Here is a 14,220-nt window from a genome sequence, read left to right as displayed (position 1 = left end):
ACTAGGAAAGGGCTGTTCACCCCCTCAAGTCAGCGCCTTCCAGAGACCCAGGCTAAATTCTGTGGCCCTCGTCAGTGCTGCTTTATTGGCCGGATTTTTGCTACTGAGTAGCTTGAGTCAGGAGGTTTCCTGACTTGGCCGTCACACCTTGGTTTAAAGGGCCCCATTACACCCTATTTTCGCTCCGTGGAGGCAGAGGCAGGATAGAGTCGACACTGCCAACCCCAGGAGCGCATCGTAGACGGCCATGGGGGTGGCGAGTGCCAAGGCGGATTGGTCAGAAGGGCCGCCTCTGTTCTCTGGAACTTTGTCCAAGTTGGTTTAAGAAGCTGTTATGTCCTCCAGCCCTCACTCCTCGCTCCCCATCCACTCCCCATGGCCCCTCATAACCCCATGCCGCCTCCATGCCACCTTATATCCCTATGCCACCTCCATAACCACTCATCCAGTATCCACCATCAGCAGCCCTCAGGGGCCATGTGGAGATGAAAAAAATCAACTTCTAATAATCTAATCGAGTTCTCATGGATACACAGTTGATACTGAAAAAAACTCCCATTCATGAAACCCATTCAGAGATTTTAAATCCCTTGAGTGTTCAATGTGTTTATTGAAACAAACTTCTATTCAGTAACCACTTCAAAGACAGCTAATATTTTAATAGCTTCTTTAAACTGTCAATCAAAATGTAAATTCAGCCCTCCCACTGAGAGAAGTGTTACTTTCAGATTTTGAAACTTAGCCAAGCATTCATAATGACCTCAGCTGTAATAACAGCAATTGGGAAATGTCAACAAGAACTTTATTGAAACTGCAGGAACAGACGGTAATTTTTTTTAGTAACTTACACCAGATGACCGGTTAATCAAAGCAGAGAAGCAGAGGATGTTTTTTTTAAACTCTAAGCTTCAGCCTGTTTCTTTCCATATTTAAAGGGATGGGGATTTAAAACAATTCAGATCATGACAATTAGACCCTATCTACCCTTCAAGAGCATTAACGTCCATTCCATCAATTTGTGACTCCCAAACTGAGTTAAGGCCCTGGGAGCGGCCAAAAATTGATCTGTTGGAACTCAGCACTAATTTCAAATGGTCCTCCTAAGTTCAGGTTTCGCTGTGTGATTCATGCCCCACGCCCTTCTCCTTTCCAACAAATATAGGATCGGTCAGAAATGGGGCGGGACTTCCTTATCCGGGTCCCGCCCACTGTTCCCAAAGGGTCTCCGGAATTGGCCTGGCTCCAGGAAATATCCAGTCCTTTGCCTCCAGTCAAACAGTAACCCAGGAGGTAAGCACACCATCCAGTTTAATAAGAGACAGCTTAAAATGAATGATGCCAAACTGTACGCAACGAGTAGAAGATCAGTTCAAGTTCCTCCAATCGCTTTATTACATTCTCAGAATCATGGGCAAGAATCGTTGCAGCTGACCCAGATTTGACTCAGAGCACCTGGTGTAACTTAAAATCCAGGGAAAATCAGGGCCATTACGTTTGAAACATAATTCAAACGCTGTAATTGTTGGATCGCTTGCAGGCAAACAGCTCCAGCAACCAAAAGGTGGAAGCTGACTAACTCTAAGTTGAAGCATACCATTTCAATATCCCGAAGGATTAACTGTTTTAGATATAATAAGCAACAGGTAAGAGCAGGCGTGGCTCAGTTGAGAGCAGGCTCACCTCTGGGTCGCAAGCTTCTGAGTTCGGGTCCCACTCCAGGACTTGAGCACCAGGAACAAGACTGGCACTCCAGTGCTGAGGTAGCCTTGATTTATCGGAGGTGCTGTCTTTTGGATGACATGTTAAATTGAGCCCCTCAATGGGATGTAAAAGATCCCATGACGCTATTATTGAAGAAGAGCTGAGGAGTTATCCCTGGTACCCGGGCCAATATTTATCCCTCAATCAGCATCACGAGAAGACAGATTATCTGGCCATCATTGTGTTGCTGTTGGTGGGAATTTGCTGTGTATCACCTTGCAGCCATGTTTCCTACCCTCAGAAGTATTTCGTTGTCTGCAAAGCACTTTGAGACATCTGGAAATTGGGAAAGGCGCTATATAAATGCAAGCCTTTGCAAGTGTATATCAAAGCTTGACCTACTCTAGTTGAATAAGAAACTTCTGTTGAAGTGTATTGACCTCGTCAGAATGAGGATCAGGTCACGGACCCGTGGGGCAGAAAGTGACACTCGGTGGGCGGGCACGCGCCCGACCCGCTCGAGCGTGAAACGACATGCGTTGACGTCGGCCGAGCGTGTCGACGCCAACACGCAGTCGCGTGATAGTTCGGCGGGCGGGCGCGCGCCTCAATCGGCAGCACGCCCGCCGACAATTAAAAGGCCCGTTAAGGCCATTAAATAATCCAATAAATTAAACTTTTTGTAAGCGGCCTTTGCATTTTTTTTGGAAACCTCATCCACGGGTGGGTTGAGGTTTCCAAAAAGCAAATAATAATAAAATAAAAGTTTTCAAATTGAATCAATATCATGTCCCTGCTCATGTGACGGAGACACACGAGGGGATATGTTCCACGACATTTACATGTTTAAAATTCTTTTTCCTTCTCTCTTCATCATCCTGAGGCAGCTCCGTGCCTCAGGGAGATGACGCAGCGCTCACTCGCGTGCATGCCTGAAGTCTGCTCTTGGCCCGCTTGCTCTCCCCTCCACCCCCCACCCCTCCTCCGCACAGGCAGCACTCAGCGCTGCCACTCGCGTTTCACGCTGGACTGGCCTTAATTGACCTGCCAGCATGAAATCGCGATGCGGTGCTGATTGTGGGCGGCGGTCGGTTTATTGGAGCTAGGCTGCTGAGTTAATCCCAAATGACATTGTTAATCCCTAAATTTCTCTAAAACGATTTGGAACCATTTCTCCTTTGGAAGAGAACCAAAGCAACAGCGTAATCGTCATTCCCATGATACAAATTACTTAAGAGTTCAAATTGCTCGCAATTGCTCTCTTGATTAGGTATTTATATTTCTATCATGACTCAGTCAATCTCATCACAACAGCTTGCATTTGTAATAGTGCTTTTCGCAAGGTAAAATGTCCCAAAGGACTGGGGGTCCATGTGGGTCAACAAGCGTTTGAGTGATGAGTGAACGGGACTTGAATGCAGGCAGCAGAGTTTTGGATGAACTGATGTGTACTGAGTGTGGAGGACAGGAAGCCAGCCAGGAGAAGATTGGAATAGTTCACAGGGATGAAGGCACGGGTAAGCGCTTCAATAGCAAATGAGCTGAGGCAGAGGTGGTGCCAGGCGATGTTAAGGAGTTTGAGGTCAAGGGTTCTTGATAATGGAGAGGACATGGGGTCAGAAAGCTCTGTACCGGGTTGAACCCCCCACCTTAAACCAGCTTATATTTTACCCCTCTCCTAACTATACTTCAGTTCTGTTGAAGGGCCGTGTGGACCCGAAACGTCGACTCTTTTCTTCTCCACCGATGCTGCCAGACCTGCTGAGTTTTTCCAGGTAATTCTGTTTTTGTTATGAAGAGTCTGGCTCATCCCAAGACAGGGGCTGCGTGAGGGGAACCTTAAGAATATCTCGTGTTCTGTTTTCCTTTATTGAAAATCAACAAGGCCAGTGATGTGCCTTTTCACATCGCTGGCACCAGTGAGGCCTGCAGACCAACCTGAGTGTGTGCTGTTCAAATGACACTTGTTCTGAACACCCAAACAAAAGCAGCAGCAGCAGAGTGGACTTTCAGCTGTGGTGCTCCCTCATTGCCGGCAGTTTGTAAACCCGTAACGCAGGCTTACACTGACCTGCGTGCTACACACACAGGCACACAAGTCAATTTTGAAAAGTAGCAAAGTAGAAAAGTTGACCGCAGGTCATAAAAATAAGCAGCTTCGAGTATATTGGCTAATGATGTGTAGAAAGCACCAGGGTATGTTTTACTGCGTTAAAGGTGCTATACAAATGAAAGCTGTTATTGCTGTAGGTACACTGAAAGAGCAAGTGAGACTAAGGTTCACCTTAACTTAAGCTGCATGTATATCTGGGGTCTGATTTTTGTGGGGCGAGAACTAAAACTGAATCATAGTTTAAAGTGTTACAGTCAGATTCATCAAGACAGGTAATGTCAACATAATTAAACAGTGTGCGACTCGTGTGTGAGCTCACTCCCAATCCTCATGTGAATTCCCAAACTCAGCTGAGCTACCAGCGGGGTGCAGGAAGCAGGGACCGGCACCCTTCCCTGCAGGTTATGTAACTCGGTGCTGCCTTTGGATTCCTGTCCGTGTACAAGTCTACGTCATGTCAGCAGAGGCCCTGACAAAGCAGCACACCCGATTACTCCCTTCTGACTGGGAATTGTGGTTGCTATTGGGGAACAATAAGGAAAAATTAAATAAAAATTCCTAAACAGATTGAAAAGAAATCGATTCGGGGGGGGGGGTGCATTTTCCACCTGACTCTCTCTGGCATGAATGTGTGACCTGTTTGCACCCAATCCCTGCCCATACAATCTTATACAAATAGGTGTTTCTTAGCAAACTCCTGCCTGTCTTCAGCGATCCTAACAAACTGCATCAGAGGTGTGAGGTGGGAGATGTCGTGAGTGTGTTTCTAGTTCATCAGGCAAAGAGCATGTGCAAGTTCATCACCCTTACCTATCGAAACTCCATTGGAAAAAATGGAACTTTCCTGATTCTTGGCAGGGCTGTGACCTTCGAGAACACTGTCATCCAGTAGGTGTCGTGGACGCTCTGTTGGGAATGTTGCACTTTTACTTTCAATGACACTAAGTTGGCACATCACACTGGAACAGAGAAAATATCTGACTTGGTCAAAAGGTAAAGTGCTAATGTCGTCTCCTTTATTAACAGCGGAGCCAATAACAGCATTTAAACTGCACCTCAACAACAACTTGTATTTATGTATATATTTTACATATATATAAGATACATATACGTTATATATATCCTCATTAATGCAATAAAATGTCCCCCAAGACACTTCACAGGACTGTTATGAAGCAAAATAAGACAAATACATAAGGAGACATTGGGACTGATGGACAAAACTCAGTCAAAGAGGTACATTTTAAAGATGTCTTAATGGAGGAAAGAGAGGTCAAGAGGTGGAGAGGTTTAGGGAAGGATTTCCAGACTTAGGACTTGAGAGCTTGAAGACATAGCTACCAATCTTGGAGTGATTAAAATCGAGATGCATAAGAGGTCAAAATTACAGGGGCACAGATACCTTGGAGGGTTGTAGAGCTGGAGTAGAGGCGAAGGTTACAGACAGAAAATGGGGGGGGAGGACATGCAGGGGTTTGAAAAAAAGGGTGAAGGCAGGGATGAGGACTTCAATGGTAAGCGAGCTGAGGCAGAGGTAGTGCCGGGCGATGTTAAGGAGTTGGACAAAAAGGACAAAGTGTTGCTGGACTGGGAGGCAATGTAGCTCAGCGAACACTGGGGTGATGGGTGAATGGGACTTGGTCCAAGTTCAGCTCATTGGATGACGTCAAGCTTTTATGGAGGGTAGAAGATGGGAGACCAGTCAGGAGTGCATTGGAGTAGTCGAGTCTAGAGGTAACAAAGGCACGGATGAGAGTTTCAGCAGCTTCATTGAACATGGTAGCCATTGGTCTTATTTTAAGATGAATACTCTGGGTGGAATTTTCTGAGCTGGTTGGTGGCGGGGGTGATAGGCGGTGTGAGCGGAAAATATGGTGCGACCTGCTTCACGACGGCGTAAAGACAGATCGCGATCACCCGCTCAGCCTGCCGATGGTGGGCCGCATTTCACACCATCGGTCGGCGGGGAGCTAATTGTAATACATTAGCATATAATAAAAAGGCCATCCCACCAGGCTCTTGGAGCCCCGCCCTATCGTCTGTTCATGTTGGCGGGAAAGCACGCCGACGTGTTTCACATCAGCGCGCAGGCGACGTGAACTAGGCGGCCTTCACTTTGGGGGAACGGAGGTGAATGAGCAGCAGCTTCTCCACAGCTCGCCCGCTGTTTACAGGCCTCAGGGGCACTGGGGGGTGGGGGAAACTGATGCCCGGCCCTGAAGGCAACTGGTGAGGTGGGATGGTGTCTAGGGTCAAGTGCTGGCCAGCCTCGGAGGAGACTGCTGGGGGGGTGTCAAGTGCTGCCCTGGCGCTGCATCCCGCGCACAGGCAATCGAGGTGGGGGGGGCAGGGTAAGTGAGGGAAGTGGCCACGCATTAGGAACACCTGTATAAACTGACCAGGCCTCTGCAACTAAGACAGATCAGGCACAGACACAGTGATATGATTGGGGTCAGGTTCCTAGCCTGCCCGCCCATGCAAGCATCGCGGAAGCACCAAAGGGCCACCAAGCGCTCCATACCTTACCCACCCCAACCCTCCAGCGCAGACTTAGAGTCCACCACCACTTCATTGGACCACGGAGCAGTAGGACTGCACATGTTGTACAATCTCCTTGCCAACGCTGGCCATGTAGCAGTCATTGCTGGAGGGACTCACAGCCCCTTGCAATCTCAGCATCCTGGTTTGGACCAGTGTCCCCCATGTTGCAGGTTGACAGACAGCCATGCAGCGCACTCATCTCTGGCCATCCAAGGGGTGACCAGCACTCTCCAGGAAGCATTAAGGGGCAGTCACACAGGGCCAGGAAAGGTGCTAAGTACAGCCATGATAACCATGTCTCTCTCTCTTTCATGCTGCAGGAGGACCACGTCAGGATCATGGACCCTGGTGACCTAGCCGTATGCCTGATGGTCTACAGAGATCATAGAAGATGGAGGAGAGAGACACTGAAGCTCCTGGCCACACAAAGGTAGGAGCAGCAACCTCATGAAGAAGGCGCAGCAGGGGCTTCTGCACACACCGCCCAGGAGTGAAAGCAAGCTGTGGCTGGCTGTCGCATAGTGACACCCAGGTCTATAGACACCACCTGCCATTCCTGAAGATGATTGAGAACCAGTGTAGCCGATGGCTGCGCATGTCTAGGGACCTCGTCGCTCACATCTGCCACTTACTGTAGGACTTGGCGCCAAGGGGGCATGGAGGGCATCCACTGCCAGTGGCTGTGAAAGTGACCGTGACACTAAATTTCTATGCCAGTGGCTCCTTTCAGGGCCCCACAGGTGACCTCTGGGATTTCACAATCCCCCACCCACAAACGCATCCATGAGGTCAGGGATGCCATCTTCTCCATGGCACACAACTTTGTGAATTTCACCCGGGACTGGGACAGCCAGGATGTAAGGGCCATTGGATTTGCCCTGATCTCGGGATTCCCACAGGTGCAGGGTGCAATTGACTGCACTCATGTGCTGCTCAGGTCTCCATCGCCACACTCAGTGGACTTCATCAACCGCAAGGGCTTCCATTCACCGAATGTGTAGCTGGTATGTGACCAGAAACGCATCCTGCAGGTATGCGCATGGTTTCCAGGGAGTGTGCACGATGCCTACATTCTCAGTCGCTCGCAGATCCCTGATGTCTTCCAGGGTCCACAGAAGCTGCAGGGATGGCTCCTCGGGGACAAGGGCAACCCGCAGAGGATGTGGCTGATGATACCTGTGCGGCGGCCTCAGACTGCAGCAGGGTGACGCTATAATGAGGCTCATGCAACAGCTGGCAACTTGGTGGAGCATACCATTGGGATGCTGAAGATGCAGTTCCAGTGCCTGGACGGGTCTGGTGGTGCCCTGCAATACAGTCCGCAGAGGGTGTCACACATCGTTGCCATCTGCTGCACCCTTTACATTCCAATGGGGCGAGGAGCTGGCTGAGGAGGAGATGGAGGAGCTGGAGGTCTCCTCCAATTAGGAGGACACCGATGGGGATGAGGATGAGGGGGTCCTCAGTGGTGATGATGACGGGGATGAGGCTCTCACACTGACTAGATGAGGCAGGTGCACTCGGGAGGCCCTCATAGCTGTCAGATTTGTGGGGGATGATGACGACATGCAGTGAGGTGTCCCTGTAGGTCCTTACATCGCAGTTGTGAACGTTTAACTCCAATCTGGCTTATGGCAGCGCCAGTACCCTCTGAGAATGCTCCTGACATGGAGATGCAGTGGAGGCCCTAATAGTCGCTCGATCGCAGGAGGATGATGACAACATGCAGTGAGGATACTCCATAGATCTCACATAGCCTCTGAGAATGTCTGACTCCTGTCTGGCTGAGGGCAGCTCACTTGCGCTCCGTGATCAGAGCCATCTCAGAGGCGCAGCCATGAAACTTTACACGCATCTGATGCTGTGTCTACCTTCAGCACCTCAGCCCTTCAGGAGCTGGTGCACAGCATCACTGATCACAGATGCTGAAGAGATGGGGGCCAGCCCCACCTTAAAGGTGCTGAGAGCACACAGAGAGTATGAGGGAACTCTGTGGTGTCTGCCCACTACATTCTGGCAGCAATGATCAGCACCGCCGAGGTGTAGGCATCAGTAATGTTTCCAGGGCGTGTGAGGCCGATCATCACTTTGGTCTGAAGGCTGCACAGGGAAGAGGCCCAGGACTGAGACACCTGCCTTTATCTTGTGCAGAAAGGTTTCACATCTGAGTGACAAGAACACTGCTCATCAGGACAAGGAGCCACAGGCAGGGAGACATTCTTAGGAGTTTATTGACAATAGTGAACAGTGTGTACAAGTGATTAACACCCGTTACCAGGCTGTGCAACTACTTTTGCCTAACTTTCCTAACCCTGCCGCTACGTCTTGGTGCTCCCCAGACATCCACAGCGGAGGTGGAGGCAGCCTGCTGACTGCGGCGCCCTGTCTGTGATGACGGGCATCCTCTGGAGGGCCAAGACTTGGTGGGTTCCGGCCTGCTTTTGGGGTCCTGCTGTGTGGCAGTGGCACCCTCCTCAGCCTGTGAAGCTATATCTGCGGAGGTCACAGGGAGAGGGGATTCGGATGGGCCAGACACTCCCAGAGTCACCTGGGTAAATGGCCCCAGATTGTGCACCTGCTGATCCTCCTCCCAATGGGTGCCTGAGGGCCCCTGGCTGACTCCGTGAGCAGAAGGGGAAGCTGGAGTGAGATTGAGCGGCCCCACACCCCTCTCGCGTACACACTACTGGAGGCCAACTATGGCGTCAGCAATGGAGTTAAGCCCATGCAGCAGTGCAGGAGTGATGTCCTGGACCATCCTACCAGTGTTGACCTCGATGCATTGGCATGCTGGTGCTATCACCTCAGAGTGAAGGCAGACGGACTCCTTCATCGTGCCTTGCAATCTGAGGAGTGCAGCGGACATCCCTTCCTGATGTTCCAGAGCTTGCCTTTGCAGCTCCAGCAACTGAGACATGACCAAGTCCAGAGGCTCAGCATCTGACTCAGACTTAGCAACGTTCTGGCTTCCAGCAATCCTCTGAGTGCCGGGGATCTGGGAATCCCTGCCTCTGCCTGCTGTGGATCAGACAGTGCGATGTGCTCACCAGATTGTGATCCCGAGGCTACTCTAAAGTTAGATCCCACCGAGGTGTGTGTCTCTGCGCTGGTGGAGGGTGTGGGTGAGCAACTGTGACAGGACTTCAGGGAGAGGGCCTTCAGATTCCTCTTATAAGTTTCTTTGGAGATTGATTGGAGGCTCTGGGTCGTGGACTCCATCTGCTGTTTGGCAGATGTGCCTGCGAAAGCAAGGGGAGATAATTAGTGCATGGCAGTGGCCTGTGAAAGAGGACACGTCACTCACAGCATGGTTGCCTGATGGATATTGCTGGATCCTCACTTGGTAGAGCAGTGCCGACCTCACCGTCAGCACAGGACCAGTCCTGGTCATCGCCAGCCAGCTGGATGGCTCTGTTTTCAAATTCTGTCAGATCTGTTGATCTCTGGCATCCCTGCACCTGTCAGCAACCTTTCCCTCCTGTTGTGAGCCAGTTTGTCCTGCATGGGGAGGGTATATCAGGACTTCTGCCGGGCCGGATGATAAGCATGCCTGGCCTGTGTGGGTGGTGAGTGGTCCCATGGATGGGATGAGGACAATGACAGTGTGTGTGAAAGAGTGAATGGTGATGTCCCTGGCAGTGAGTGAGGGCCCTGTGGGTGTGTGATGGGTTTGTGAGTGTGAGAGTTGGGAGTAATGAAAAGAGTGACTTACTCTGGTGGAACGGAGGAGATCATTCATCCTTTTGCAGCACTGGGTGGCTGTCCTCCTCTGCAGGGTGTTCACGCTGACCACCACTGCCATTGCCTCCCAAGCCGGGTTAGTGACATTGCTGCCCATCCTGCGGCCAGAGCGGGGATAGAGCACATCCCTGGCGGGGCCTCCACAGCATCCAGCAGTCACTCGAGGGACCTGTTGTTGAAGCCGGGGGGCTGCAGTCTTTTTTCTTTTGCTGACCATGTCTCCCGGGTAGCGGTGGTGAGCTGGGGGCGATGAGCGCTTTGCCGGCGGCTGCCTTTTAAAGATGGTGGCCGGCTTGATCCAACAGCGGAGTGATGGGCGAGCAGGCGAATGGGAGCCCACTCGCCATGGAAACGGCGTGTTACGCGGGAGTGAATAAATAATGAGGTGGGCTCGGGAAGATACGGCGTGAAAACCCACCATTTTCGTCGGTGGGTGGGACTCCATTTTATCCGCCCGCTACCGCACTTAGTGCAATTCAGGGAAAATTCCGCCCTCTATCCTGGTTATTACTGGTTAATATGTAGCATTTGAATGTTCATCAATGGGAATATCTGTATATCTCCAATGATGAGGTGAGGTCATCACCAATACCAACTAGGAAGGTTCAATCTTCAGTCTGTCCTGTTTGCTGAACACAGGCAGAGCTGTGACAGCAGAATGAACCTTGATGTCCCTAAATTGCCCTGATGAGGCTCCTACATGGGATCATTATCCAGTGACCCCCTAGTGGAAGTGCCTGTGTGTGAATGTTGGATGAAGGCACAATGAGAGCTCTGCTGTAATTCCATCAATTGTTGGATGACCAAAAGACACATTTCGTCAAGGTTTGGAGATGAATAATGGGCGATTGGTACTGGAGGAGAGTGATGTGCCATCTGCAGCCATCAAGTTTGGCCCCCACAATATACATCATTCTCTTGCCACTGACTCTAAACCTTGCCTCATAAACTCACTCAGGTTGAGCTGGACAGTTGAACTCAAAGCTGAATTGTCATACCGTATCTATCATCAAACCTGTTTATTTCCAGTCTTGCGACACTTTCTACCTCCTCTGCTACCTCAGCCCCTTCACGGTTGCTGTTCCTTGGTCACTTCTAGACTTGATTCTCCCATGTTCTCCTTTCTGACTTCTCACTCCAAAATTCCAAAGGACCCAAGTCAAGTTTCTTCTCCGCCGATGCTGCCAGACCTGCTGAGTTTTTTCAGGTAATTCTGTTTTTGTTTTGGATTTCCAGCATCCGCAGTAGCTTTTAGCTTTTTGTTTTTATCACAGTTACCTATATCCTGTCCTACTTTTCCATCATCCCTCCCTATACTGACTGCCTTTCCCCCAACATCTTGAATTTTAAATTCTCATCTTCAAATTCCTTCCTGCCCCTACCTTGCTCCTAGCTGTGCCTCCTTCTCCAGCCTGAAATAACCTGCGACATTCTTCGGTTTCTGCCTCTGGCCAACCTTCCATCGTCGCCAGTGGTGACAGAACCTCCTCTTTCCCTGCTTCCTTAGGCCCTGCTGCTTCTCCTTAAAATTTATTCAAAATCCATCTTTTTCTTGGTCACTGGTTGTCATGTCTTTCCCCCATCAGTGGCCCGTTGCCATTTATCCACCGTTTTTTTTTTCCAATTTGGGAATCACCTCAGGGGGATTTTTATATCGAATGGTGATATAAGATTGCAACCTGTTGTTGGCTATGGATTTATATCCTGGGAAGGAGTCAAATAACTTTCAGGACAGGGTTGGAGAGGAGGGCAGGAAACCAGCAGAGAAAGTGGAGACAGGGAACAGACATTAAAAACAGAGCAAGTACTTTTAACTTTTTAACACTTGATCTCAGTATTTCCACGGACACAGCTTCAGACGTCAGTTAACTGCCGAGTTTCCCTATGTGTCTCGACAACACCACTTCCCCTCTCGGAGAGTGTCGTGATGTAAAACAGACACAGATGCTAATGATTAAAAAAGCAAATGAAACATCTAAAAGTTTTCCTTTTAGCCCATATTCTTTTATAGCCTCTCTGAATGGAAACATTAATAGCTCTGAGTGCCCTAGCAGAGCACAAAAGGGGCTGGTGTGGGCCAAACATCCTCATTTGTATAGGAAGTGGGTGAAGGCTTTATTAGAAAACTGTGATCAATTATTTCAATGATCGTAAAACCATTAAGATTCAACGTTTAACTCACTCTGTCTAGTTCACTAGCCTTTTGCGCCCTTGGTGACCATCGTCTGTTCAGTATAACTGGGTTATACGCCCAGCTCTGCTTAAGGGTAAAGTGGAGCTTGTAAATCACAAGCTTTGCTCATGGCTTTTGTTGCATTTTTAATGTCCTTTAAGAGTCTGTTGACAGAATGCCCCAGATCCTTTTTATTGTTAAGAATGTGGTTTGCACCAGGCGCCATTACTCAGCTAAAGCACAACCATTGCAAAGTCGTCCTTGCAATGGCCAACAACGTTTGCCAGAATCTGATGTGCTGTGAGACTTAGCTTTTCAAACACACTGCAGATTTTCACAGAAATTGTTACAGTGCAGGAGGCCGTTTGGACTGTCATATCTGCACCGGCCTCTCTGAGTGAGCATTTCACCCAGTGCCATTCTCTCCTGCCTTCTCCCATAACCCTGCCATACTGCTTTTGCCATGCTGCAAAGGAAAATTTGCACGAGTACTGTACAACTGACCTGCAACACAAGGTATTATGTCTGGGGTAAAAATTGCAGCCATAACCCAATGTAGATTTCATCAAGCCGCATTAAACTATCTAAATGTGGGGCTGGTCAGTCACATGGGCATGTGGATCCTATAAGCTGAATTTGTTTGGAAACTGATGTAATTGAAATTACAGCCTAGCCTCCTGGAGCTTCACTCTGAAACAATATTAAATTATAATGCATCACAAGTGAGAGGAATTCCTCAGCACACACACAGGGGCTGAAAAACATCAGGCAGTGATCTCCATCTATCATTTGATTACATTTTGATCCGTAAAGTTTGGAATTTACGCTCAACTGCGCTGACTTTCTCCGCACAATTCGCTTGTGATCATGTAACCAGTGCAAAAAGGTTGCAGAACCCTAAGTGCAAACTACATTCAGCATTAACTCAAGTTTCCGTGATCTTTTTCAGTGGTTTAAGAAATGTGGTGTTGGCAATCTGGCCTCGTCCACAAACCGGGCCAAACCTCCAGAGCGAATAGCTCACCCGTGCGAGTTTCCGCATTTCAAGACCACCGCCAGTTCAGTCAGCACTGAGTTATACTGTCAGCTCTACTCTCAGGTAAAGTGGAGCTCGTTAAAAGGGGCAGGGTGCAAAGCTTTGCTCAGGTCTCCAGTTCGATTCTCATCGTTGTTTAGGAGTCTGTTGCTGGGACGCCTGGGATCATGTTCCCTCTAGTGTTCACGCACATGCAGCAACCTGGAAAACGCTGCTCACAAGGTGCCCCATTGAAGGCAAGGCCATGAGTGAGATGGTGACATAGTGACAATATCGCTGAACTAGTAATCCAGAGGCCCAGGCTAATGTTCTAGGGACATTGGGTCAAACCCCATCACGGCAACTGGTGGAATTTCAACTCAATTAATAAATCTGGAATTGAAAGCTCGTCTCAGTCATGGTGACCGTGAAACTATCATCGATTGTCATAAAGACCCATCTGGTTCACCAATGTCTTTTAGGGAGGGAAACCTGCCGACCTTACCTGCTCTGGCCTACCTGTGACTCCAGACCCACCGCCATGTGGTTGACTCTTAACTGTCCTCCTAGAAATTCAGTTCAAGGGAAATTACGGATGGGCAACAAATGCCCATGAAAGAGAAAAAGCGCTAAGGTACCATGCATGGAAAAGAGGAGGCCACACACAAAAGAAAACAAATAGAGGCAAAGCTGCCCGGGGTCCCTCTTATTGTTAAGAAGGTGGCCACCCTCGCAGATTGAATTAACCACAACTGAGAGATTCCACTAACTGTGTTCGTTTGTGGGGCTTTCAAGGAAGCTTCAAAATTTAAGTTGGTCCTTTTGACTGCAAGGAATGTTTTAAAGGCTTAAGAATGTTTGAATTTACTCAGAAACTGACTGCTGTATTTATAACTAGAAAACGGTTCTGTGCGGATCTTGTTACAAGTTATTTTC

At 49.1% G+C, this 14,220-nt stretch overlaps 1 protein-coding gene across 4 annotated transcripts in view; it reads right to left on the bottom strand.

The window, feature by feature from the left end:
• LOC144685438 (ras-specific guanine nucleotide-releasing factor RalGPS1-like) overlaps positions 1-14,220 on the bottom strand; it is a 911,907-nt gene that overhangs the window by 54,047 nt on the left and 843,640 nt on the right. For all 4 annotated transcript variants that reach the window (XM_078549928.1, XM_078549931.1, XM_078549929.1 and 1 more), the window contains one exon: positions 4,625-4,773. In XM_078549928.1, coding sequence (XP_078406054.1) covers positions 4,625-4,773 — 149 coding nt within the window. The remainder of the gene's footprint in view (positions 1-4,624; positions 4,774-14,220) is intronic.

The sequence above is a fragment of the Cetorhinus maximus genome, chromosome 10 (genome assembly GCF_964194155.1).
Source record: "Cetorhinus maximus chromosome 10, sCetMax3.hap1.1, whole genome shotgun sequence".
Lineage (NCBI taxonomy): Eukaryota > Metazoa > Chordata > Chondrichthyes > Lamniformes > Cetorhinidae > Cetorhinus > Cetorhinus maximus.
The sequence above is the reverse complement of the archived record's forward strand: the minus strand, read 5'-3'. Positions and strand labels throughout refer to the sequence as shown.